Source organism: Tenebrio molitor, chromosome 2 (genome assembly GCF_963966145.1).
Source record: "Tenebrio molitor chromosome 2, icTenMoli1.1, whole genome shotgun sequence".
NCBI classification, from domain to species: Eukaryota; Metazoa; Arthropoda; class Insecta; order Coleoptera; family Tenebrionidae; genus Tenebrio; species Tenebrio molitor.
Genome location: NC_091047.1, coordinates 28688436 through 28713756, shown reverse-complemented (window position 1 = coordinate 28713756; position 25321 = coordinate 28688436). Strand labels below are relative to the sequence as shown.

The window sequence follows — 25321 nt, the reverse complement described above, 5'->3', positions numbered from 1 at the left end:
GAGAACATTTATTGTCTGCATAAACGCGCAACGGCAGAATTTTTTTTATTACATTCGCCATAAATCATGATCATGTCTGTTTTCCCATCGTTCGAATACATTTTCATCATCGTATTTGAACTTTTTCTTAAATGCCAATTGTGACAAATAAAATTATCGGAAGCTAAGCAAGCCATCATGGATTTATATATTTTTTTTAAAACAATATGATATTTAAAATACGAGGGCAATTTTTTATGTAATCTACCTACCCATGAAAGAAAACACATAGGAGAACCAAATAAATTTATATTTCTACATAACTACCTTTAACGCTTATATACTTAATACAACGTTTCTCGAGTTTCCGCATTCCTTCAAGAAAAAATTCTTTACGACGCTCTGCAAAATAAGCATCAACAGCTGTCTTTAGCTCATTTATCGGTGGTAAATTTTGGGCCCCTTGTTTTTTTTTTTTTTAGTTTTTTGAACAAAAAGAAGTCGCAGGATGCTACGTCGGGGCTGTATATTGCATGCCTTATGGACCTTGCAATTTTCAGAAAGAAGCAGATTCTTTTGACGCCACGATGAAGGCCGTTTCAATTTCAATGCTTCTTTTAACCTTAAAATTGTCTTCAAATAAACCTCTCCATTGATTGTAGTACCTTTTACCATCTTTCAATAAGCAGAATTCCTTCCTCGGCCCAAAAAATGGTTGCCATGCGCTTTCCGCCCGAAGACTGTGTTTTGGATTTTTTTGGGGGGAAGCGAACTTTATGAACGCACTGCATTGATTCTTGTTTAGTAGGAGGGTTCCAGTGATACACCCCGGTACCAATTTGCGAAAAAAAAATAATAGGGGCTTGTAAAGCTTTTTCAATTTTCATGGGAAATTTCTTTCCTGACAAGTTTTGGTCTGGCGTAAGGAAGCTTGGAATTCAAAGTCTAAACACTTTGTTCATGCCGAATCATCGTGCAAAACTTTCCAAACAATATTTTCGGATACTCCATTTCCCCTGGCAATAAAAGTCAACTTCATCCGCCGATCTGACACCACCAAATCTTCAATTTTTAAAAATCATGTCCAGTTCTTGCCTCAACTGGTCGACCTGATTTTGGATCACCTGTGTAGAGTCCCGACCCCAGCGAAACTGCTCAGACCAAAATCTTATTTGAAATAAAGATGGGCCTTCATTCCCATACACGATGATCATCCTTTGATGAATCACTTTTGGCCCATTAGCCTCTTTTGTAAGAAATTTTATTCCAGTTCGATACTCGAGTTGAATTTCACTCATTTTAGTTTATAAAAAAATGCAGAGAAGTCTTCAGACATATTTTGCTGAAACTTTTCTATTCAGGTTCAAAATGTCACAGCTATTTAACAGAATGACAATTTTTATTTTAACTTTTCATATTCATTGCTAGGTAGATTACATAAAAAATTGCCCTCGTAGCCACGTTAACTTTGGAAATGTACAGTTGGTTGCAAAAAAAACGGGAACTGTCAGAATAAAATTGACACACACCTTTTTACAAATTTTTCATAGTGTGAAACTTTCTTACGAGAGATAGGTTAGAATTAACGACAAAATTCAATGACATTTTTTAAAATTATATGATACTTAGGTATTGCCAAGTAGACAACTAATTGACAAATGGACAAAATCAAATTTACATTAGGAAAATTTTCGTTTCCCGGTTTTTTTTGTGGAACTAACTGTATTGGCGGTTGCATTTTTAATTCCGCCGGGCTCTTCATCATTCGTGAAATACCCTGTATATACAGATCGGACTATAAGTATTCAAATTGCATATTTAATAAGCATATCTTAGCTGTTTACTGCATGGTTTGCAAATTTTAATACAACGCATGTTTGTTTATATTTTTAAATTTATTTTTTGACACTGTCACTGTCAGAATTTGAGAATTTTCTCCTGTGTGAACGGATTTTGATAAATGTCAAAACGAAACGTCAAGCTAATTTTAAAGATTTTAAGCGATTTGGAGCCTTTAATAAGGTGCTCTTCGAACAAAAAAACGTTGTATTCAACTCGTTCGTGTGTAAATTGGACCCTTTGTGGCACTCGTGGGTATTTAAAACGCTGGTTTCACTAGCGTTTTAAACTGGGCCACTCACGCCATAAAGAGCCCAATTTACGCACTAACTCGTTAAATAAACTACTATTACGGAGTATTTTTCCAATTATGCTACAGTTTAGTAACAATTCATCGATAAAATTTCAATTTCATTAGAAAAGAGATCGGTTACATTACAGCCCTAATCCACTTTAAACTAGAGCTTTTCCTAAATTTTATTTATACATACATACCTCTAATCCTCTAATCTCTTAATTACTAGCGTAATTAAGTTGTAACGGAATTCTAGTTACTATTATTTCCTTAACTTGAGAATTTGTGGGCAGTAATATACAGTGCGTTTTTTTTTTTACTCTTGCCATAGGGAATTGCACGGCAGTTTTATTTGAGCAATTTTACTCTTCAAAGTTGAAATTAATGAACGTAAATAATTTGACAAAAAACGTAGTAGGCGAAATGGGAACAAAAATTTGGTTTTATATTTTAATTTATTATTTATTTTAATCATAGCCTCGCCCTCGAGCAGGTCTCGCTATTTATTTTTTAAATGACAGTGACAGAAATCAACTAACATTTCAGCCTGCTAAAAACGATAGTGGCAAGAAAACACTTTTATTAAAATTTTTTTTTTTTCAAAACTTTTTCGACAGTTTAGGATATTGAATTGAAATCTATCCGATAGTTTAAAAATCTTCGAATTTTGTTCCAAAAATAGTTTGAATATTTTCATCAGAACAAAAGTTAACAGGGGTGTAATTTTTATCATGCAATTCCCTATGACAACAGTTTAAAAAAACGCACTCTATTGTGCATAACATTGTTGAAACATTTTCCAAATTATTCACGTGGATTCGACCAAAACTGTCTTCAATTGGTGATGGATCAATGGCTTTTCTGTAAATCCTGTGACAACAATAAAGTTTGTTTTAATTATTGCTGGCTTCTTACTAAATTAAAAGAAAAACACGCTTTTATACTATTGTGGCATTATTAATTTGTTTAACAGAGCTCGAGCACAAAAAATGTCTAATTGACCAACACTGTGGGATTTCTCTTCTCAACAGAAACTGAAAAATGACCAGAGTATCGTAAGCATCCATAGGCGAGACTCTGTTGGCTCTTCTAGCTAATTCAATAAAAAAATCAAAAGGATACATTTAAGCTCGACTTATACGATACCATGCTTTTATATTGTTGTCGATGAAATGATGCGTGCAATTGATATAAAGCAAATTTGATCACTGGTATTTTAACTGAAAATTTTGATAATGAAAATAAATAAATAATGCACCTAACTATTAATAGATAAATGCATTCAACAAAGTTTAACAAATATTGCTATTTTTACCTAATGAATTTTTAATGAAGGCATTATTGTATCCTAATTTAATTTATTGTACTTCTCTGACTCAAAGGGATCGTTAGAATTGCGGAAGAAATAATAAATTGATTTCCGTTGATTTAATTAATTGTAATATGAAAAAGCTGTTTCATTAAAGCTCCTCTAAGAGTAAATATGTAAAGAAACAATGGCTAATGGGCACATGGGTCTTGCCATTGATTTAATTTTAAATAATTAATCAGTAATGTTTAAATCTGATAATAATAATTTATTCGCGGCTATCAAAGAGGAAAAAAATATAATAAAGCTAAAATAGATCTCAACTTTTAAGTATCTATAACACACAACATTTTCATTGACAAAGATGTTCACTTTTTCACGGCAAGAATATGTAGGTACTTAAATGGATATTTGAAAATTAAGTTTTCTTAAAATTATTTAGAAATTTCTCGTTTTGTTGGCAAACTGATAAAAAATACTATAAAGAAAAAGTAATTTCTAATTTTTCCAATGATGTCTTTTGCTTTGTATTTCGTGCGGCGGTCTAAAAAATGTAATGTGCACCTCGGCCAAAAAGTGCCTTTTGTCCTCGCCTGTTTTCAAGTCTCGGCTCCGCCTCGACTAGAAAACCCAGATTCGAATGAAAAAGATGCACTTTTAGGCCTTGATACACAATAGGAATTTTTAATGAAAGTTTTTAGGTTGGCAGCACAAAATGTCAATGTCATGTGGCATTTTTGTACAATTTTTAAAGTGTGAAATATTAATGTCGAGCAAATTTGTATCCTTTATCGCAAGCTGTACATTGTGTATAAGCAGTGGAGGCCGAGGGGGTTATCAACCGATTGGTTAGGAATAACAGAAAGGACGAGGACGGTTTTGAATATTTGAGGAATTGGTTAACTTTTGTCGTGACAGTCGCTTGTTGGATCCTTTATGTTGCCAATGGAAGAAAAATATTTTAACAAAAATTATTATTTATATTTTGCTTTAAATAAATTGTCGACCGAAAAAGTTTTGTGTATTACACGGCTAGAAAATATTTGTGCTCGCACTTGTGTCACCTCGGCTGACGCCTCTGCTTCACAAACCGTGTTTGCACTTGCAAAATGGCATTTTCTAGCCTTGTGATACAAATAACTATTCATTATTAATATTTTACTTCCGTATTCCCTAAAGAAAAGGAAATATGGTGATGTGGTTGGAAAATCGTCTCCAAGAAAAGGTCAAATTCTGGTTGTTCGTGCTCAAAACGTTAAGAAAAGTGGTTTTCCCCATCGCGGCTGTACGTACACATCTATGTGTTTGGGGGATTTCTGTTCGTTCACAACTTCCGCAACAATGTACCGAATTGAATTTGTTTGTATACAAAATATTGGTCTGAGTAAGAGCTCCCGGCTAATTGACGTTGGTGCTAATTGGACCACTGGTTTTGGACATACGTATATGCAATTTTACTTGTTCACGATAACTTCTTCAAAAATGCATCGATTGGAATGTTTCTTTAGGGTAAGGAGGGTTCAAGGCTTATTAATTTTGGTGCAAGTCACTTGATCAGCGGTTCTAAAAATACAGGGTGTTATGGAAGTCCACGTAATAAATTGAATCACCAATCAAGAGTGAGTGAAAATTTTGTATGTGAAAAAACGACCGTCATTCTAATAGGTACCTACTAACAGTTTTCACTGTTTTTTATTCGAGTATTCCAATCAAAGTAAGACAACGTATGCGTTTTCTTGTAATTTTCAATATACCGAGTGTTATGGAAATACATATTATATGTATATTATTGCAATAATTTTAACACAAATTGAAAAACGTATTGTTTTATTCTAAAATAATGAATTCGTTCAAATTTTTTTTATTGTCTTTGCATCGTTGCACATTGTACATATCTTGCTTACTTACTTACTTACTTACTTACTCGTGAACAATGTCCATATTTCTCACAAAGTTTCGCATATAAAACTTATTAATACAAGAAAAATAAACTTTAAGCAATAACGTGTCCAGTTCAAAATACATATTTTACGGCTATTTACAAATGTGTCTATAAATCATACACCAACTCACAGATTCGTCAGATATTTTTAAATGACAGAGAAGAAAAAATTTTCGGTTTTGCGCAGGCTAAACTACATTTTAAAGCAATTTGTAATTGAAACCTGTCGCACCTAATTCCAGCCGGGCCCTCACGGGGTTGGGCCGCCACCCTCTGGCCCAAATCGTTATTTAAATTTGACTTTACGCCCAAAAAATCAATAAATATCCAGTATGTACTTAATCTCCCAAATAACCGATCAAATCAATGTCTATTTTAAAACTCATTAGGTGCGAAAATACCGCGATAACATAACACTCATAAATATTGAAAAGCGAGACGTAAAAATTTCGACAGGTTTTATCTTATTTTCAATGACGAAAAAACGACTAGTTTGCAAGCGCAATTTTTTTAGAAATGTACTAAGCGCGTTAAATGCGACAAGAACACGGCTTATCTATTATGCAGTCGTGTTATTTTTAAAACAGGAGTGACGTTTAAGACCTGTGACCTCCACATTAATTATTAGTGGGGTAATTGGATGTATTGTTAGGAGGCCGAAAATAATAATTTATTCATTAAATAGGCTTACACGGAGAATCGCAAAAGAAGGACAAAATCCTTATCGCGCAAAAATACAGATGAGGTGTGCGGCGAAGCCAGAACAAACAGAAGAAACGAGTATAAATAGAAAAATGTCAAAGGTAAACATCTACCTAATAATATTGGCGATGCATACTGACGAACTCCAGATTTAGGCAGACAAATTTGTTACTCGATTTGTTTTCAGTTTTATCTTTATGGCCGATAACGTTCAGTTATTAATTTCATTAATTCCACCAGATCTAGTGCAATGACTTGACATGAAAACTTTTGAATATTTATCCAGGAAGTTGCAAATAAACCGCTTTGTAAAAATGTAAAGGGGCGAACGGTTTTACATTTTTAAAGATTTAATAATAATCATTATTATGAGTGTATCTCAAGTGGATCAAAAGGACAAATTGTCAGTCAGACAAATATTTTAACAAAAAAGTGAGAATCGGAGTTGTCTGTCAACGAACTTCCAACAATTAGACTAAAGTAAACAGAAAAGTAGCTTGAAGTAATCATGCAGAAAATTATCTGAACAAAATTAATTCTAAAATGAAGGACGATGAAATGTACTTTCCTATTACAAATAGTAACCAAGAGCAAATGATTTTACTTGATTCGGCTTTGGAATTTTTTGGTGTCATTGCATAAAATTAGCCACTCTTTGAACAATGGCCGAAAATGACAACAAAGTCTCCTATAGAATCATAATAATTACCTTTGGCATTGAAGTACTGTTATTCAACATCTTGTATGACCACTTGGACGTCAGGATCACCATATGTAAGAGAAATGTTCTCTTTTTTTTTCTTGAACAACGCATGCGGTTTCCTTTCTTTTAAGCATGAATTGACAAAGTTCAGAGACGAAATGGTTAAGTCAATGCGATGAATTTTGTGATGAAGGTGTTGTGATTCTGCGTGAAACAAGTCGTAAAAAAATCTGTGTAAATCAACTTGAGTCCTCAGACGAAATATGAAAATCCACAATTTTGCTAGAATTTTCAAAATGGTCTTGGACAAATTACAGATAAGTGATACTGCTCAACGGTTTTCTAAAGGTCATTAATTCCTTTTTTTTTTGACTGAACCAAAAGAATCAAATACTTCAAACGTTCCAAAATCGTAGAAGAATGGAAAGAAGCAAAAATCAACCACACAACTGAATGAAATTTCTGAGAAAAAAATCAAGAAAAAAACTTCTAATCATTCAGTGAGTACAGCACTTATTAATTTCCTTACACCAAATGACAGCAAGATGATGACAGCTTTACTGTTGAAACGCGCGTCAGCTCTACCTTAATAATAAAGTAACGGGCCTTCAAATAAATTTATATCTAGAGCAACCTATGGAAATTCAATTGTTTGCCACATTTATCCAGCGTGGAAAATTTAACGAAATAAAATTAGGTTAGAAAATATTTTTAATTTTTGTAGTGCATTCTCCCTATTCCCCCTCCACGGAATATGACAATATAAAATTGGGAAAAAGCTTACTATGTAACCTGTGTAACTCCGGAGGATAATTGGTTACCTACAAAAATTACTTTACACTGTTATCAGTATCAGAATTAGAATGTCGCCTACGCCCTCTAAATATATATTTATTTGAAGGCCCGATATATTTGGTATAAGGAAATGAATAAAGAGTTAACAGTTGTGAACAACAAGTGGTCCAATAAATCTCATTTAGTAAGTAACCAATTTTCCCATTTTTGTATCGAATCTACATCAATAGCAGACGGTCATTTTTATGCAATAAATGATTTAAGTAAGTTTATCCATATTTCCTTGTGTTCTTTGTATTGATCAGTTTTAATATATTTCTCGTGTCATAACCTCATACTTGGCGTACTGGTAAACGTGTTGTATCTATGTAGGATTAACGGTTATATGGCCACATGATAAACTCACCGAGATTAAAAATAAAACAGCATTAACTGAATTTCATTTTCGAACAACTGATGATACAGTTCAAATACGAACAGACGTTGATCAAATACAAGTCTATAAACTGCTATAGAAGCAGTAAGGAATGAAAAATATTAACGAAACAAAACAAGACTGAAAAGGTGCAGGAAAGGAAAAAAGACACTGTTTCCTAAATTGGAAAGATTGTTGATTACTTAAATAGAGTCCTCGTGTATTATAAAGAGTATTTTAAATTTAAATTGCCTAAACCAAGTGATGATCAATTTTCAAGTTCATGGTCAACTCCCTCGCAATTACTCAAATGTTATTTATCGACAATGAGTTAGCGACAACAAATAACCAAAGAAATATTTAAACGCAGTAAACAAAAGCGGGTCAAAATCCTTGCTGAATGCAACAAGAAATGGATAAAATTGCAGAAATTTGCAACAAGGTCAATTTCTTGCGATTGGTTAAAACTGGTCGTTGGTAAAGCTCCCAACTCAATCAAACTTCAAGATACGAGAAATTCTGCTACTTAGTCTATGATCCTCGAGACATTTTTAACAAAATAAACTGCTCGACAATTGAAATGGAACACTGATATATTTGTATGAAATATTTATATTCCAAACCTCTATGGTTCAGATTCGTTGTGTGAATCTTTATAGATAATTTGTTTATCAATTGGAACTCTGCATGCTCCTTTTCTTTCTTTAAAAATTATCAAAAAGCCATAAATTAATCTCTACAGTTCAGATCTCTCATGTGGATCTTTATAGATAATTCGTTTATCAACTGGAACACATTATGCAATTTGTTTCCTTTCAAGATTATCAAAAAACCACAAATTAAAAACATTTTTTAAGAAAATAATAATAATTGTCTTTATGGCTTGATTGTTAGGATTCTAAATATGACTATGAACTCACTATAATGTACGGCAAAAGTTTGTAATAATGAAAAAAAAATGTTTCCCAGTTAAACTTTTAGAAAATAACTCAGGCACTTAAAAAAAAAAAAAATCGTGAAAAAAAGTATGGCTTTCCATAACTAGTTGTACAAATAACTATTCATTTTTCCAAGCAATGACGTTATCGCCATTTCTTTAAATAGTAACTATGTAATTTCTTTTGCAGATTTGGAAAGACTACCAAATTCTGATTTACCCGAAGGCAACTTAAATACTGCCCGATGTACGATCCAAAATGTCATCTCTCGAAGAAAACTTCCAAGATTTTTAAATGTTTCACCCAATACTGGCAGTGTCAGCTTTCGACAGGGAGGATTTCTCCAAGCAACACAACACCAGCACAGACTCAACATGTGAGACCGACTGCTAGCTAGACGAAATTCGGCGCAAAATGCTACTCAAATTTAAACCTTTACGAACTGCTCCGGGGGTTGTTATTTCCTCATGTATTGTTGCACGAAGACGACGAATACAACTTAGGAGTCAGAAAACGTATTATATGTCCACTGTTAAATCGAAACCGTCGTACTACTCACAAAACTTGACGAAAGAACACCTAAATTGGGATGTTAAGTCACTAGGATATTGGAAGAGCGTAAATTTAATATGGATTCACATTTCACAAGCACCTTCGGAAGGGAGAAATCTGAACTGGGGTCATTTTAGATGGTTGCAGAGAACTTATTTGATTACGGAGGGAAACAATGCGGCTGACAGACAAAAGTGTCTTTGCTGGTGGCGATCCTTTTTGTCCAACGATTTAATTTTACCAACTACTCTGTACTACAACATATTATTTATTAAATTTTTGATTTGATTTTGATTGTGCTCGTTCTCGATTGTCGATGAGCTAAGCTGTTCAATAGCATAATATTGACAGAATGATTTGACCTCCTAGATCATCAGACTGCAATCTCAATTGCAACGTCAGTTGTTGTTAAGTCGTTTGAATTACTCACGATGAGTTTGTTAGTTGGATTAGTTGAAGAATGGGAACGGACTCCCAAAGAATTTATAATAATTCAATAAAGAGTACGTCCAGAAGCTATTTAACTGTACATGGAGCACGTGGAGGAGTATTTTTAAGAGACGAAAAAAATATTTAACAGTAAATTCCATTTGTTCGATACCTCCCTAGGAAGTGACTCTGCATCCATAGTTACCAGTGGGTCAAGGTTTTTCTTTCGTTCAGTGCACTTTCGCTCATCGTTTTTCGCTCACTGTCTTTCACTCACTGGTTTTCATTCACTCGTAAATTTTTCCAATTCTTTCTGATAACGTAATTTTGATTTTTTAGGCAACATTTGGTACCTCGCGGCCTCTTCCAGGACATCATTATGAACATATAATTCTTCATCATCCATTTCCACAACGTATACACAATCACTTTATTGACGTTACAGAACATTGTTTATTTAATATACAGAGTGTCCCAAAAAAAAAGACGAGTCCATAACTCCCTTATTTATCGGAGGATTTTAATTATATATACACCAAATTAAATGGTTTTTAATAGGCTACAAAACGGCTTAATAAATTGACGTATAGTTCCAAGGGCTTCAAGACTAAACAACAATGTATCACAAGTATAACTTGACATAAAAAAAAATAACACTAACTTTTGAAACAAATGACGAGCACCAAGCGAAAAGCTATCAAAATGCATTGCGTTACAATGTAATAACCAAATTAAGGTAGCTAGAAAAACAAATGACAAATAATAATATGTGGGATTGCGCAGATATGCCCCCAATGTTTAGCGCAAAATGGAACATAGACGATAGTAGCGTTTTTTTACATTTTTTTTTTTTGTGAATTTTTGGTATTTAAGTGTATACTTGTGATACACTGTTATTTTCAGAATAAAAATCTCTATCAGAATTACTAAAAAAAAATATGTAATCCCATTTGAAATTTTTTTTTTTGACAGTTTACCCTTGAAGTCCATGGGGCTATACTTGAATTTATTAGGCCATTTTGTAGCCTATTAACAATCATTTAATTTGGTGTACAGATAATTAAAATCTTCCGATAAATAACGGAGTTATGGACTCGTCTTCTTTTTTGGGGACAGCCTGTATATGTATATATTTTTTTTCATATCAACAGATCCCTCCGAACATATGATTTATTTATGTATTTGATTTGTCTTAATTTTATTTAAAATTTTGAATACAAAATTACAGACTCACTTTCTAAGGAGGTATCGAACAAAACCAAATATGTACAGCACTCGAGAGTAAGGCCGCTTTCGTTCACGCGAATTGCATGTCGGTCCACGAAACGGAGACGAGTAGACGATGCAATTCATGCACTTGAATTCCACTTTTTATCATGGACCATTTATGAAAGAACACAGATCATACAAAATATACTTGTTTCAATTTTTTAAGCCGCAAAAAGAAAAATATTTACATTTAATTTTCGTTTTCTAATTCAATCAATTTAAAAAACCATATTGAGTGAATTGTAAGAAAGCAGAAAGCATGATGAAGATCTTATTCTGTCCATCTAATTTTATGCAACGTGAGAGGCAATGTAAAATCTGAAAAATTACCTTGTGCCATCCCTTCAACGGCCACTTCCTCTTCTTATGGAGGAACCCACTGAATTGATTCGGCTTGCTCTCAAACCTCTGTCCATCCTTCAACCCTTCCATGATCTCCCATTCCGATCCCCTCCTGGTTTTCTTTCGTCGCTTTTCAGTTTGCGGCACATTGTTCTGTTCCGTGGTACTGTCGGCGCTCAAACTGTTCGTCTCCACGCTAGCGTCCGAATCGCTAGCAGTCACAGTACTGTTGCCAACTTTGACTTTGATCTTGCTCAGCTGGGGACTCTTCTTGTCGCCGCTGGCCATAATCCTGCGACTTTTGCGGCACTGCAACGAAAAAACACCAATTACCGGTTTTGCGCATTGTCCACTGGTTACCATGAAGGTGTACGCGAGCATTATCTCTCACAAACATTAAACTGGTCAGTGACAGTACTCCTAAAGAGTATTTTGTAGGTTTTTGAGCGCACGAGCCGCGACAGCTGACGCGAGCAAAGTAAGGTTTGTTTCTCAAACATTCAGGAAACAAAACTGAGCTGATATATTATGGAGCAGTTTCAATGAGGTTTACTGACCCGCAAAGTCATTTTCCTGATAACTTTATTTACAACTTATAACCTCACATTAGGTTAACCGAAAAAGTGATAAATTATTCACACAGCACGATACAAAATTAATCGACACTATTGAGTGGATTAGGCGGAGAACAACGTCGGACTAAACACCGAACTCGCTTTTTCACGGTAATATAATTTTATGGATCGATAGATGCACAACAATATCTCGAAACCATGAAAAATTGAAACTTCTCCGACCTATCGTTCACTTTCCAAAAAACAATACAACTTTACGTAACACAATTTTTAGAACTTTCTTCAGATCGATGGGGACGCGTTTCTTGGGACTGTCAGGAATCGATACCACGTGTCGAGGTTAAGACAATATTTCATTAAATTACGGAAAAAAAAAATAAGTGAGAGCGTCAATTTATTATCTTATCTGGAAAATTTTAATTCGAATTAAACTACGTCTGCAAGAAAAATGCGTCTCTTGCAGCGATAAGTGTTGGTAAAAATTTCATTTTTAAGAAAGATGGAAGGTCGGGAATATTTTCAAGTTTGCGGTGAAATTTGTCAATGTCACGTTTAATCCAGTTTCTTAATTGGCTTAAAACAAGTTCCAACAATGCCCCAATCCTTTTGGTTATTCATTAGCATTAAAATATTTAATGAACAGATGCAAGGAGAGTGACACAAATGAAGTAATTCTATTTAAAATGCTATTTGTGTAATACCTCAAGCTAGTAAAGCCGTGAATGATTCTTTCAGCAACATTAATTTCAATTTTTTTTTTTTACAAACTTGAGGTTAAAAATGGGTAATTTTGCTTCTAGTCTTATTTTGTATTGAAGAATATTTCCTTTCATGATTTTCTGATTAACTTCATCTCTATCCAAAGCCCTCGATTACAGGCACTATAATTTACATCCAAATCTTCTCATTCTTTGACACTCGAAGCGCTACATAAATCCCACAGGCAAGAGAAGTTTCTCTCTTAAATTGTTAGAAAATTAATTTCCTAATCTTTATTACAAGTCTGAAGGTTTGTTGAAGAATTAGATAATCTTCCTGAGTTTCCAATGTTATTAACTTATTAAGCACGTTTGTAATTTTTCAGTACCCAAATTATGGTAAGGAACAATGTAGTTTTTTATACAGAATCAATCAGAAAAAAATTGTTTATTCGTAAATTATCAGTCAATTTTCTGGCCACTACTCCGCACCCAAATTTTAAAAAAGAAGTCAAAATTTATTTGCAAAGCAAAATTCTTTCTACATTAACCCACAAAAAAAAAAAATCATTTCCAAATATTTGATGGCAAGTTTCAGAGGTTGGTTCATAGTTGGAAAATGTTTATATTAATTTTATTTCGAAGTGAAGAGTGTTCCAAGTTCATTATGTGATTTGCTGATTTACTGAGTGTTTCCTTCCACTAGAGGACACCAAGTAGCAATCTAGGGTTCCCTAATATGAAAATTAAAGGGTTACAAAAAAATATTCTATTCTACGAATTTTAATCCGAAAAAATCAATAGATCTTCTGGTCACTAATCTGTCACTGAGACCTAATGGGTAAGATAAACCATATTTGGAGAGCCAAGCTTTCTTCATTAGCTTCCCACAAATAAGTGCAAATTTTTTCTTTGTCAGAGTTTGGTCAGATTTTTATGTATAAAGGCTGTATGACACGATGCTAAATTTTGTAGAAAATTTGTTAGAAAATGAGAGAGGACCAATGAACGATCAGGATCTGACAAAGACAGACTATGATCCTGATCGAGGGTCTCTCTCATTTTCTAACAAATTTTCTACAAAATTTAGCATCGTGTCAAACAAGCTTAAATCTTCTTTTGAATTGAAGAGTGTCTCCTCGGCTCTATTGCGTGATTATTTGATTTACTCAGTGTTTACCATTCCCAGTAAAAAATAACATCGCAGTGTTCAGTTTGAAAATATCTTGTACTAGGAATCTGAATCTGATATATATAATATTTTTTTTATCACTGCTGTGTGAATAATGAAACCTAAAGAGTAAAACAAACTTGCACACCAAATTTCTCCCTTCATCAACTCTCAAGCAATTAATTTTAAAATTATTCTTTGAAGTTTCACATTTAGCTCTGAATTGGTTTTTGATGCAAACTTTACTGGAATGTCCCTTTAAGTTTTCCAAGAAGAAAACCAATTATGTAGTTAAAATAAATCTTGCGATTGAGATCCCCAATCTGTGATTGACACCTGAAGAATACGATATAAATTTGCAAAGAACGTTTCTTCCTTCATTAACTTGATTTCAAAATGTTTCAAAAAAGTTTTAAAGGTTTCACTGAGTAGCTATTGATTTCCACCTCCTTTCAACAAACAACACTGTAGTATCAATAAATCAATATTCAAGAAATCATCAAGCTGGAAAATTTTCTAGTTAGGATGGGAATTCAATTCTGTGTTCTAAAACCTTCAAGACAGGATAACAAACGTTTTATAGCTTGACTGAATAATTTTCGTGTAAATTTTATATTCGGATAAAATACCGTGTTTCAAAATGAATACGAATAAAAGCGACATCGAAAACATGCGGCGCAGCTTTACGTTATTACATCTAACCACGGACCAAGATCCATATAACCTAGCCTGGACGTTGTCAATTACAGTAGGTACAGTTAATTTCAAAATTATAGAGCACACCTCAAAAATCAAGAAGTCGATTTATTACAATTTTTTCCACATGTAAAGATGCCTTTTTGAAATTTGAGCGTCATATTTTTTATATAGGTTAGGTAAGTTTGACAACATAAAATGTCGCTGATATTTTAGAACACCATAATATTGTCTGTTTTATACTCTGCACGGTGCTCTTCGCGATGGGCTACCATCTGGATCGAACATCCTTCTTCTAATTTGGAAAGAATGAGCACTTTCACGTTTTCGGTTAAATTAGGCATTTTCTTTGTCAAAATTGACACTGATCTTTGACAAAAAATGTAAGTGCAGTTCACACTGTAGAAAATTAGGTGTACTCTATAATTTTGAAATTAACTGTACAGCAGTCAAATGTTGGTGACCGTGACTCATTAATCTAGGAACCATCTTCGGACCAAAACTATTTTCGATTTTCGTTCATTACAAATGTCCTAATGATGATATTTACGGCTGGATTATTCGAGGAAACCCACACATTTTCAAACCTTTTGTTTGTTACATATTTTTTTAACATATTATGGTATAAAAACAAATGGTAATATGTACTTATAATATCTCCCAGCAAAAAAACTAATCGGTTTTAGAAAAGCATCAATTTGTAATTTGTATGCGTAATTAAGTGATCAACTAACTAATCAATATGTATTCTAATTTATATGTTGCGGCATGTCAAGAGTAAGTCTGTGCTTAACTCATCGATGCGACAGCCTCCTAGGATTTTAGTTTTCTTGATACGCGTTTTAAATGTGTTATTGTAAATTAATTGACTTCTGACTCGATATATTATTCACAAGAACTGACTTATCTTCAACCAAATAAATATTTATCAAATGTGTTGTTATTCACAATTTGCTTTGTTCAAAATTAAATTTAAGCATAAACAGAATAATGTATGCGATCGCAGAAAAAAAGAACTTTAATTAATTTACGTTTTATTTTTCAGTTCCAATTTCGCGGTAATTGTCAAAATCGTAATCAATTATTATTTTTGTTCACTTCGAAATTCCCCTCAGTGGTAATTAACTGGAAATCGAGTTAAACAATTGATTAATACTCGCTCCCGCATCCATAATTGTATTTCTAAAACTACAATGGGTTCTTTTGAAACAATCGCGTGAATTCCAAACTCGACTAAAATGCAAGATGTTATCCAACTTGCGCACAATTAACCCTTTTTTACCCCGTTACATTAAAATTTTAAATAGAATTCTAACCCTAGTTTTATCGATGCAAAACTCTTTACGACCGAGCAAAACCATTTAATCTGTTTTATGCGACATTGGTTTTTTTTTTTTGAAAAATTCCCCCTAAAATGTCAATAATAACAAACATTATAAGCGAGTTGGCCGTGGGCTGCGTGCGGGCTAAACACGCCATCTTGACTAATGTTCATCTCAATCAGGAAAACACGTTTTTGCTCCAAATCGATGACATTATGTATAAATTTGGAACAATTTTTTTCAAAGCAAATTACACACATTTAAGCCTACGGATATGATGAAGCTTAAAATGAATAATTGTAAATTTACATAACGAAATGACTCACCTGTGTCATTAAAAACAACTCTTGTTACGTTCCATTTTAGGAAAGTCTTATGAAAATTTCCGAAATCTAGTACGTTCGCTACACCTATTTGACATTACATCTGTCACTGAACTGTCAAAATGACAATATCGATCAAGCAAAGACACACGTGCACCTTGGTAACATTCTGGTAATCTATCAGTCAATACTTTCCTTTTCTGATTAATTACATTAAAAATAAGCGAGAAATCATCGATTATTTTAGCAATTGCGGTATGGTTCGTTGCAATTAGCACCGCCAACTACTTATCGCCGCTATTAAGCATTACATGTAAATGTTTGAGTAAGTGACAGTATAAAATACTGCAATCACTTTTAAAATACGACTCAGTTTCTTGCAAACTGTTAAACCATAATTAATGGTTGAGTGGTTGTAATTAAGGAAATATAGCTGATCGGCTCCTGAAAGAGTTGTTTTGACAATCAACACTCGGTGTGAGTCCAGCTTTTACTGAAACTGTTTAAATTGTGTGAAAATGTATTGCAGGTGCTTCATAAACTCCGAAAACGTACTTCAAAGGAGCGCTCAATTGAAATTTAATTTATTAAAAATTAAAACTTGTTCGCGACTTAATTAGCATACGCTGAAAACAGGATATTATAACGCAGTATGGACTAAGTAGTGACATTTGAAATAAAAAACGATTAATAAACAAATTGTTAAGTTAAGTAAAAAACAAATTATAAGCCGGTCGGCACATATTTATTTTTATTTAATATTTTAATTACTTCCCTTTGTACCTACATTTGTAACAGCTTACGGAAATAGTATATTATGTTATGACTGTTATGAGGAGCAAAAATGAAGTTTTATGTGCTGCGGCTGGTAGATTGGCTGCCGAACGCAGTGAGGCAGACAAACCAGCCAAAGCACATAAAACCATTTTTGCTCCGAATAACATATACAGTGCATTTTTTTAACTGTTGCCTAAAACTTATCCCCCCTGTTAACTTTTGTTCTGATGAAAATATTCAAACCATTTTTGGAACAAAGTTGGAAGATTTTTTAAACTATCGGATAGATTACAATTCAATATCCTAAACTGTCGAAAAAGTTGTGAAAAAAATATTTGTACCACGCCGGAATAATAGTACGTCGAGCGGCGGCCAGAATAGCGTCCTTGTCGGCTCAACCAGCAACTGCCTATCCCCACTTTTGATTTTTGTCAGTTTCATTTAAAAATCAAATAGCGAGATCTTCTCGTGGTTATGATTAAATATCTTTATAAAAAAAACCAAACGTGACAACGTTAACGCACAAATAATTTAACAAATTAACAGAAATTATCAAAGGAATTGTTCGAAATGTTTTTCTTCGACTATTTTGTAAGTGTCGCACTGTAATGGAATTTGGTCAGGTGCTGGTTGAGTTGAGCCGACAGGGACGCTATTCTGGCGGCCGCTCGACGTACTATTATTCCGGCGCGCTTTAAAAATTTTTTTCACAACTTTTTCAACAGTTTAGTATATTGAATTGTAAACTATCCGATAGTTTAAAAAATCTTCCAACTTTGTTCCAAATATGGTTTGAATATTTTCATCAGAACAAAAGTTAACAGGGGGTAAAAGTTTTACCATGCAATTCCCTATGGCAACAGTTAAAAAAAATGCACTGTATGTACTATTTTTTCTTCTAACCTTCATAACAAATTATTTAAGACATGTTAAGAAACCAGGTAGGAATTTCAAATGATTTAGCTAGTTTACTTTACTGCCGCTCATCAGTGGAGATAATAACTTTATCTGCCGCTCTCAGCGGAGATAATAACTTTATCTGCCGCTCGTCAGCTCGTTAGATGCCATGACAATGAAGTGACACTTTAGCATTATCAATCAAGCAGGATAATGTCATAATTTACGGACGTTTGAAGAAAAAAGCAATTAGATTTTTTTGCTTGTATGTTTACTGTACAAAGTTAACTAGCAGAAAAACTGGATCTTTCGCTAAAGGCACGAAAAAAACAGGGCCAATTAAAGAATAGTAAAAATGTTAGTAGCTATGTGTTTTATGCGTTTTCTTAACAACGGGACTGCTGAAAAGGCCATAAGCCTCAGGGGCAGCTACATCGTATATCACACTGTTATACAATACTAATAATGACATGTAATACACACAAAACTGAAAAATGTATTTCAATTTGAATTTGAATTTTTTAACAACTTTACAATTTACAGCCCGTTTAATGTAATGGCAAACTTTCGGCCATGGTAACCAAGATATAAAGAAACAATTTTAATGCAGTTGTGCGTAAAAAATGTTTATTTTAAAGACTTCTATCGGTGATTAAATTTATTACCTGGACTATAACACCCTGTATACTTGGTGACAAAATTTTGTGAACAATTTCTACCATGTACAGGGTGATTTTGAAAGTTGTGCAGATATTTTAATTACGAGCTACTGGCTTCATGTAGAACTCGGAAAAAATGTTTAAAAAATTCTGTCAAAAAATAAAATGACATTTATTTTTTGAGCTACAATTTTTTTTAATTGCTTTTAGTCTTCTACGTTATCAAACAACCTCGTAGGTAAAATTTCGGCACATTTTAAAAATACACCCTGTAAATCATATTTTATAAAACGTACACTAATGCGGTTTCCTTGTTTTAAAGCATATTTCCTATAAGTTACTTCGCATTGGCGTACATTTTATAAAACATCATATACAAGGGTGTATTTTTAAAACGTGCTGAAATTTTACCTACGAGGTTGTAGGGCAACGTAGAAAACTAAAACCAATTAAAAAAAATTATAGCTCAAAAAATGTCATTTTATTTTTTGACATAGAATTTTTTAATTATTTTTTCCGAGTTCTACATGAAGCCAGTAGCTCGTGATTAAAATATCTGCACAAGTTTCAAAATCACCCTGTATATCGGGTGTTTTTTTTTTTATTTTACCTCAAAATAGGCACAATCGACTCACTGTGAACGCAAGTCTGCAGAGTAAAAACACAAACATCGCAAAAAGTGAGGTTAGCTTTAAACAGCTGATCCGTGATCTGTAATCCGTGGTGCGTTCACAATCGACTCTTTACTGCCCACTTCGAGGTGAAATTAAAAAAACACACGATACAAAAACTGAACGCATTCTGCAAAATATCTGTATAAAGGTTAATAAAAGTGTATTAATTTCAAAAGTCTGCTACATGTCTGATGAGTTTTTAAAGATTCTATAAAAATCTAATCAGAAATCACAATCACAAATTCTGTTTGTTTCCCGTATGTTACAGCTTGTAGCTTATGAATTGCTATTATTGTTTTCAAGTTTAATCTTCAATTTGTAATTAAGGGCTTTTGTTTTTCATTTTATATTTATTTCATGTTTACTAAAAAACAATTTTATTGTTTATTGCTTATTTTTTATCCGATTTGAATAAATAACACATCAAATGAAATAATTTTGAAAACACTTCAATACCAATTAAATTCAAAAAAAAAATCTTTCGTCCAGTTTTTTTCAAATAGCATTGTACATTTTTTTTATTTGTAGAGATTTGTCTTCTGAATATAAAAATGCAAAGAACTATTAATTAATTTAAAAATCAAGTGACCAAAATAAACAAGAGAGAAGTTTGTTCTAAATGCTCGAAATGACTAAGTAAGCTCTGAATATTCATTTGTCAAAACAGTTTGATAATAAGAATAATATGTAATGATGTTGCTGTGGAAGAAAATTTCCAAAGACGATTTAGTGTTAACGTGTGGTGTGTCATTTTTGGAGATAGACGAGAAAAGACATTGCGAAATTGACCAATCAGACAAGGATACCATCGAGGACTTAATTGGTCACAACGCAATCGAATATTACCGACCCGCACGAAACTTTTTATAATCAAATGGGCCACTGCTTTTTTTTTGAAAGATGTTTGTGTCATCTTGACAATTTAAACATTTTAATTTGTCATTGTGTTTTCTCAAGATCTGAAGTCGTGTTGTAAAACTTTGCCGAGATGTAGGTATTCAGCTGCCGATTATGTTGAGATGTTGATTATGTTTGCAGATTGCGGGCGGAACGTTAGGGAGGCAGCAAGAGTTTTCTCTGATCGTTTCCCTAACCGACCTTCTCCTGATCACAAATAGTAGTTTATTAAATGAGTTTGTGCGTAAATTGGGCCTTTTTTGGCACGAGTGGGCCATTTTAAAACGCGAGTGCCCAAAAAGGTCCAATTTACACACGAACGAGTTGAATATAACATTTTTTTGTTCGACGAGCCCCTTGAAGGCTCCAGATCGCTCAAAATCTTTAAATTAGCTTGACGTTTCGTTTTGACAAGTTGTGACATTTATCAAAATCCGTTCACACAGGAGAAAATTCTCAAATTCTGACAGTGTCGAACAAAAAACAATTTTGAGAGTACTTACTAGGGCTCAAGAAACAGGGAAAGTTTTGCCGAATCGGAATGAAATTGGCGGAGGTGCACGAACCGCACGGACCTTGGCTAATGAAGAGGCAATACTAAATATCGTTGAGGAAGATGGAACTAGGAGTATAAGAAAAATTGCCCAAGAATTGGAAATATCCAGCCGATCGGTACATCGCGTTTTGAAGCAGAACATCCTTTCCACTGTACTCGTGTGCAACACCTTGAACAAAAAGATTACTCTGTTCGAAGAAATTGTTGTGTTTAGTTGCTTAATAAAGCTGCAGAAGATGAAAATTTTATTGCGCGGGTCTTGTTTTCGAACGAATCAAGTTTCGGTACGATAATAACAGTCAAAGGGCTATTTATCCGCGTGCATTTCAGCGTCGATTTTCCGAAAATTTGTGGACAGGACTAGTGGGAGACTCAGTGATAAGTCAAGATTGTAAAAAATAAAGAAAACGTATTTACCTATTCTTTATTTTCAGATCGGACCTTTTGAATTCCCAATGCGTTTAACAGGAACACTGTACGCAAACTTTTTAAACATGGAACTGCCTCATTTGCTTGAAGATATTCCATTGATTTTTCGCATAAATCAGTGGCTCCACCCCATTTCAGTCACAATGTAGAGTAAGGCCGGCCTGAGATATGACATTTGGTTTGGGAAATCTGCGATTCTGCGCCGACAAAATATTCCAGTGGCGTGGCAAAACCGGTCAAAGCAGAGAACAGCGGTCACAGTAACAATCAGCTGATTTTTAATCTGTTGAACACCCCTATTTTACGAAAGATGGACTCGTCCGACTGTTTTCCGTCTACGCACACCCCCACCAAATGTCATATCTCAGGCCGGCCTGAAAGGTATTTTTAATCGAATGTATCCTAATCGTAGGATTTTTTCTTAGGAGGGCACGTGAAAAATGTTGTTTACAACCGACCCATTCATAACGAGGAGAATCTTCGAAACAGATTATAAGCTTTTGGAACAATTACACCTCAAATGGTCAGGGCCCCTAAGTTAAGCTTACTACGGCGTACACAACTATGTCTCGAAATTAATGGTGGACATTTTGAGGATCTTCTTAATTCTTTCATCTTTTTGTTTTGTTGGTGTTTGCGTTGTTATTATTTGCTTTCGTTCTCTTAAACTCGGTTGTTTTTAGAACCACCATTTGTTGTTTACGACTTCCGCCCAATAATAAATTTTTTGTAACGGGTGGCTATTAAAATTTTCACTTGCAGTTGAACGAGTTTTTATTTTTTCTGTTACTCTAGACACACGTAAGAACGAAGGACAAATGTCAGTCAGTTCAGTTGAAACATAACCTATAATGTTAACTATAATGTCAAACTTGTCAGTGTCTAAGGTGCAACGGAAAACAAAGAATGTTCCATAGCCAACCTTAAGTGAAAATTTTAATAGTCACCCGTTATGAATAGTTGCTGGCTACAGGGTGTTTGGTGTTTAAGGTAACAAACTTTTCTGAGATGCACAGCTATAATCTGTTTCAAAATCAAAAATCTACCACCTGTTGAATTATGTTGACAGAAAAAAAAGAAATCCCTAGAATAAGTTTCATTTTTTTGGGTTGGCCCAACCTCCCGCCAAAATTTGACATTGAACTGTTGAGTTTTTTTACGTAACACAAAATAATTATTATGTACAAAAAGGTGGTAGCTACCATATCATAACTTTTGAGTGATACAGAGCGCCTAGAAATGTGGTAGCAACTTTTACGCAAAGTGTCACAAGATGGCACTTTCGAAAAGCCAAATTTGTTCAATCTTGCAACATTCAATTTTAGAATTTTTTCAAAAGAATATGTTAAGGAGGTTTTCCGAACAATTTTTACCCCTGATTTGTGCACTAAAATTTGTCGAGATGTTGCTCGAAGGGTTCAGTTATGCATTGAGCATAATGGTGGTCAATTTGAACATTTTCAATAAAATTTAAATTTGAATGTTTTACGTTTGACAATTCTTGACATTTATTTATCTCAATTTAGATAGCGGCGTTGCCATGCATAAAAAAGGTCTCTGTAAAAAAGTGTCATCTTTCGGGACCAATCGAAAAACTTGCTACCACATTTCTGGGCGCTCTGTATAATAAAATGAGAATAAAAAACACGATGAATTATTACGATCTAAACGACTGTCAACAGTTTTCTTTCATAACCCAACTTTTTTCTGACACTTGCAAACACACTAAAAGCAAAAGTTGGTGACGTTGTCGGTTGTATTTTCGAGATAAAATGCAGTGTTGGTGGATTTTTGATTCTGAAACAGATTATAGGTTAAATAAACAACTTTTCTTAGTGGCATTTTTTTCAATTTGCTTTTTTTATTATACTGAACTAAACTGACTAAACCCTGTTTCCACTGTTTAAGAGCCACTGTTCGTATCTGTAATTATTAATACCAAGCTAATAAAGATTTGTAAAGGAAAATGCCTTAGCTGGCGCCTTTATAATTTAGAAATCCGGTGGATCTCATACAGTACCTAGTTCTTCAAATTGAAAAAATGATTAATACTAGAAAATTATAACACACACTAAAACATGTTACTAGAATAAAAGTTTTATTTTGTCTATTTCTTTACACAGGAGACGTTTGTTACCTTATACCCCAAACACCCTGTATACGATGACAACTTTTATTAAATTCGTTGACATTATTCTTAACCTAAGTTTTTTCACAGTGCAATAATGTGCTAAATTTGACAATAAAATACAATCTACCACATATTTCGAGTAAAATGATAGAATTTTTGGAAACCACCCAACGGCCCCATTCGTTCTGTTCTTCCCTACTTTATCCGCGCTAGATTAACGGGATTGGTGGATTTGATATGCTTATAACTCGATTAAAAAAGCAAATAAGAAAAAAGAATCAATCGTTCCTGTAATGTTATTGCTGGCGGCACAAGTCAGTTTCCTCTGGGGCGTGAGTTGTGCTACACCCTGTATTTATACATTTTTATCAAAAAAAAACTATCATAAAAAACTGGAGATAAGAAAAAATTTCATGAAGTAGGGTAGTGTTCCACGAATATTACTTTAAAAATAAAATCTATTTAAGTTTACTGGATAAAAATTAAATTTATGAATTAGGATGAAGATTTTACATTGTTTACCCCACTATCAAGTATCTAATAAAAAGACAATGTAACATTAATTTGATATTACAAAGAAATGCAAAATATTCTAGTGGAACTAAATACTAATCTACAAATCAGATGAAAATGCCAATTAAAAAAACTCCAAGAAAGAGACACTTACTTATTTTGCTGTTTCATTTAATGATGAGTTATGCAATCCAATTTATGGCATACTGCTGAGATGTGTCCCTTACAATGTGTATTGTAATACAAAAAAGACCAGTTAGAGCTGCAGCTGAAGCCGCCTTTGTAGATCCATACTTCAAGATAATAACATTTTAGCACCTTCTGTACATTTCATGCAATTTTTTGCCTAACGAACAAAAACATCAATCATAACGAAGAATACTGTAACAGATGAAAAAAGAATTTCAAAGTGTAAAATTTTGTGTGAGTTGCTAAAGTAGTGATGATAACATCAGAAAAATCTTTCTTATTTTCTGGGAACTATAAATATGTAGTTTATTATATGTACTCATTTCTCGTTTCATCTTTTGACCAAATAATAGAAACGCTCAATCAAAAAGTGTTACTGCACGATAACTTCTGAAAACTAAAAACCAAGTACATACCTAACTTACATTATTTAATTTGAACACTGAAGCTATCTGCAGCTACGTCTCAACACACAAACAAAGCTCAACAGACAAACTGTATTTCGCGTTACACAAAACCACACTAAGCCCTTTCGCAATAAAAGTCAGCACAGCAATACAATAATCTTTTAATAAGAATCCGGTGTTGATCTGGCAAAAAAAATAAACTCCAGTGAATTCCCGTTATCCAAGTTACGAGGCTTAACTGGTGGCAAGTACAAATAAAAACTAACTCATTATCAAACACTTAGACGCCAGTTCAGTTTGGATTACCTACATTAAACTGTGATGTCGTTATTGGATTGAACAACAGTCTCCGTCATTGTCTATTTAAACGTTTCGCAGCCAAGAATCACCATCGCGAAAATATGTACTAGCTGGCTTGCAGGCAAAAACAATGTCTTCTTGGCTGTATTTTTACATGGATTACTCACTGCAACTAATAAAAATAGCGAAGCGCACAATTGAAATGTTGTACATTTCGACTATGCGAACTGGCATAGTTTTGAGGTTTAATTGGGAGTAGTGGAGTACCCGGAGGAAAATGTTATTTTTCAATTACTATTAGGTTTTGTAGGGGAGTTTGCAGTGTGTTGACACCATCTGAATTATTCAAGGAGGCAAAAATGTCTATAAATAAGTATTATTGATTATTAAAATGAAAAAATAAATCGACATTATTATACAGGTGTCCCAGAGTTGCAAAAAAGCTCCATAACTTGTTTGTTATTAAAGATATCAACTTTTAATTTTTTTTTAATTTCTGCGCTACTACTGCACATTCGGAAAATATTGCGGTATGTATACAGTGTGTCTCAATATTATAAAAACACTAAAGTTATGTTTCAAATTTATACAGTGGCGC

The 25321-nt window shown here is 33.6% G+C and overlaps 1 protein-coding gene across 6 annotated transcripts in view; it reads right to left on the bottom strand.

Annotated features, from left to right (window-relative positions):
• Positions 1-25321, bottom strand: part of LOC138124052 (oxysterol-binding protein-related protein 6-like) — a 48212-nt gene that overhangs the window by 17506 nt on the left and 5385 nt on the right. For 2 of the 6 annotated variants that reach the window (XM_069038967.1, XM_069038968.1), the window contains exons 1-2: positions 11870-12015; positions 11498-11818 (exon numbers count right to left, since the gene is read on the bottom strand). In XM_069038967.1, coding sequence (XP_068895068.1) covers positions 11498-11818; positions 11870-11890 — 342 coding nt within the window. In that variant the 5' untranslated portion in view covers positions 11891-12015. Of the gene's footprint in view, positions 1-6775; positions 6821-11497; positions 11819-11869; positions 12016-20701; positions 20924-23981; positions 24174-24441; positions 24576-25321 lie in introns of those variants that run through there. The other 4 variants (XM_069038970.1, XM_069038971.1, XM_069038969.1 and 1 more) reach the window with 4 other exon arrangements.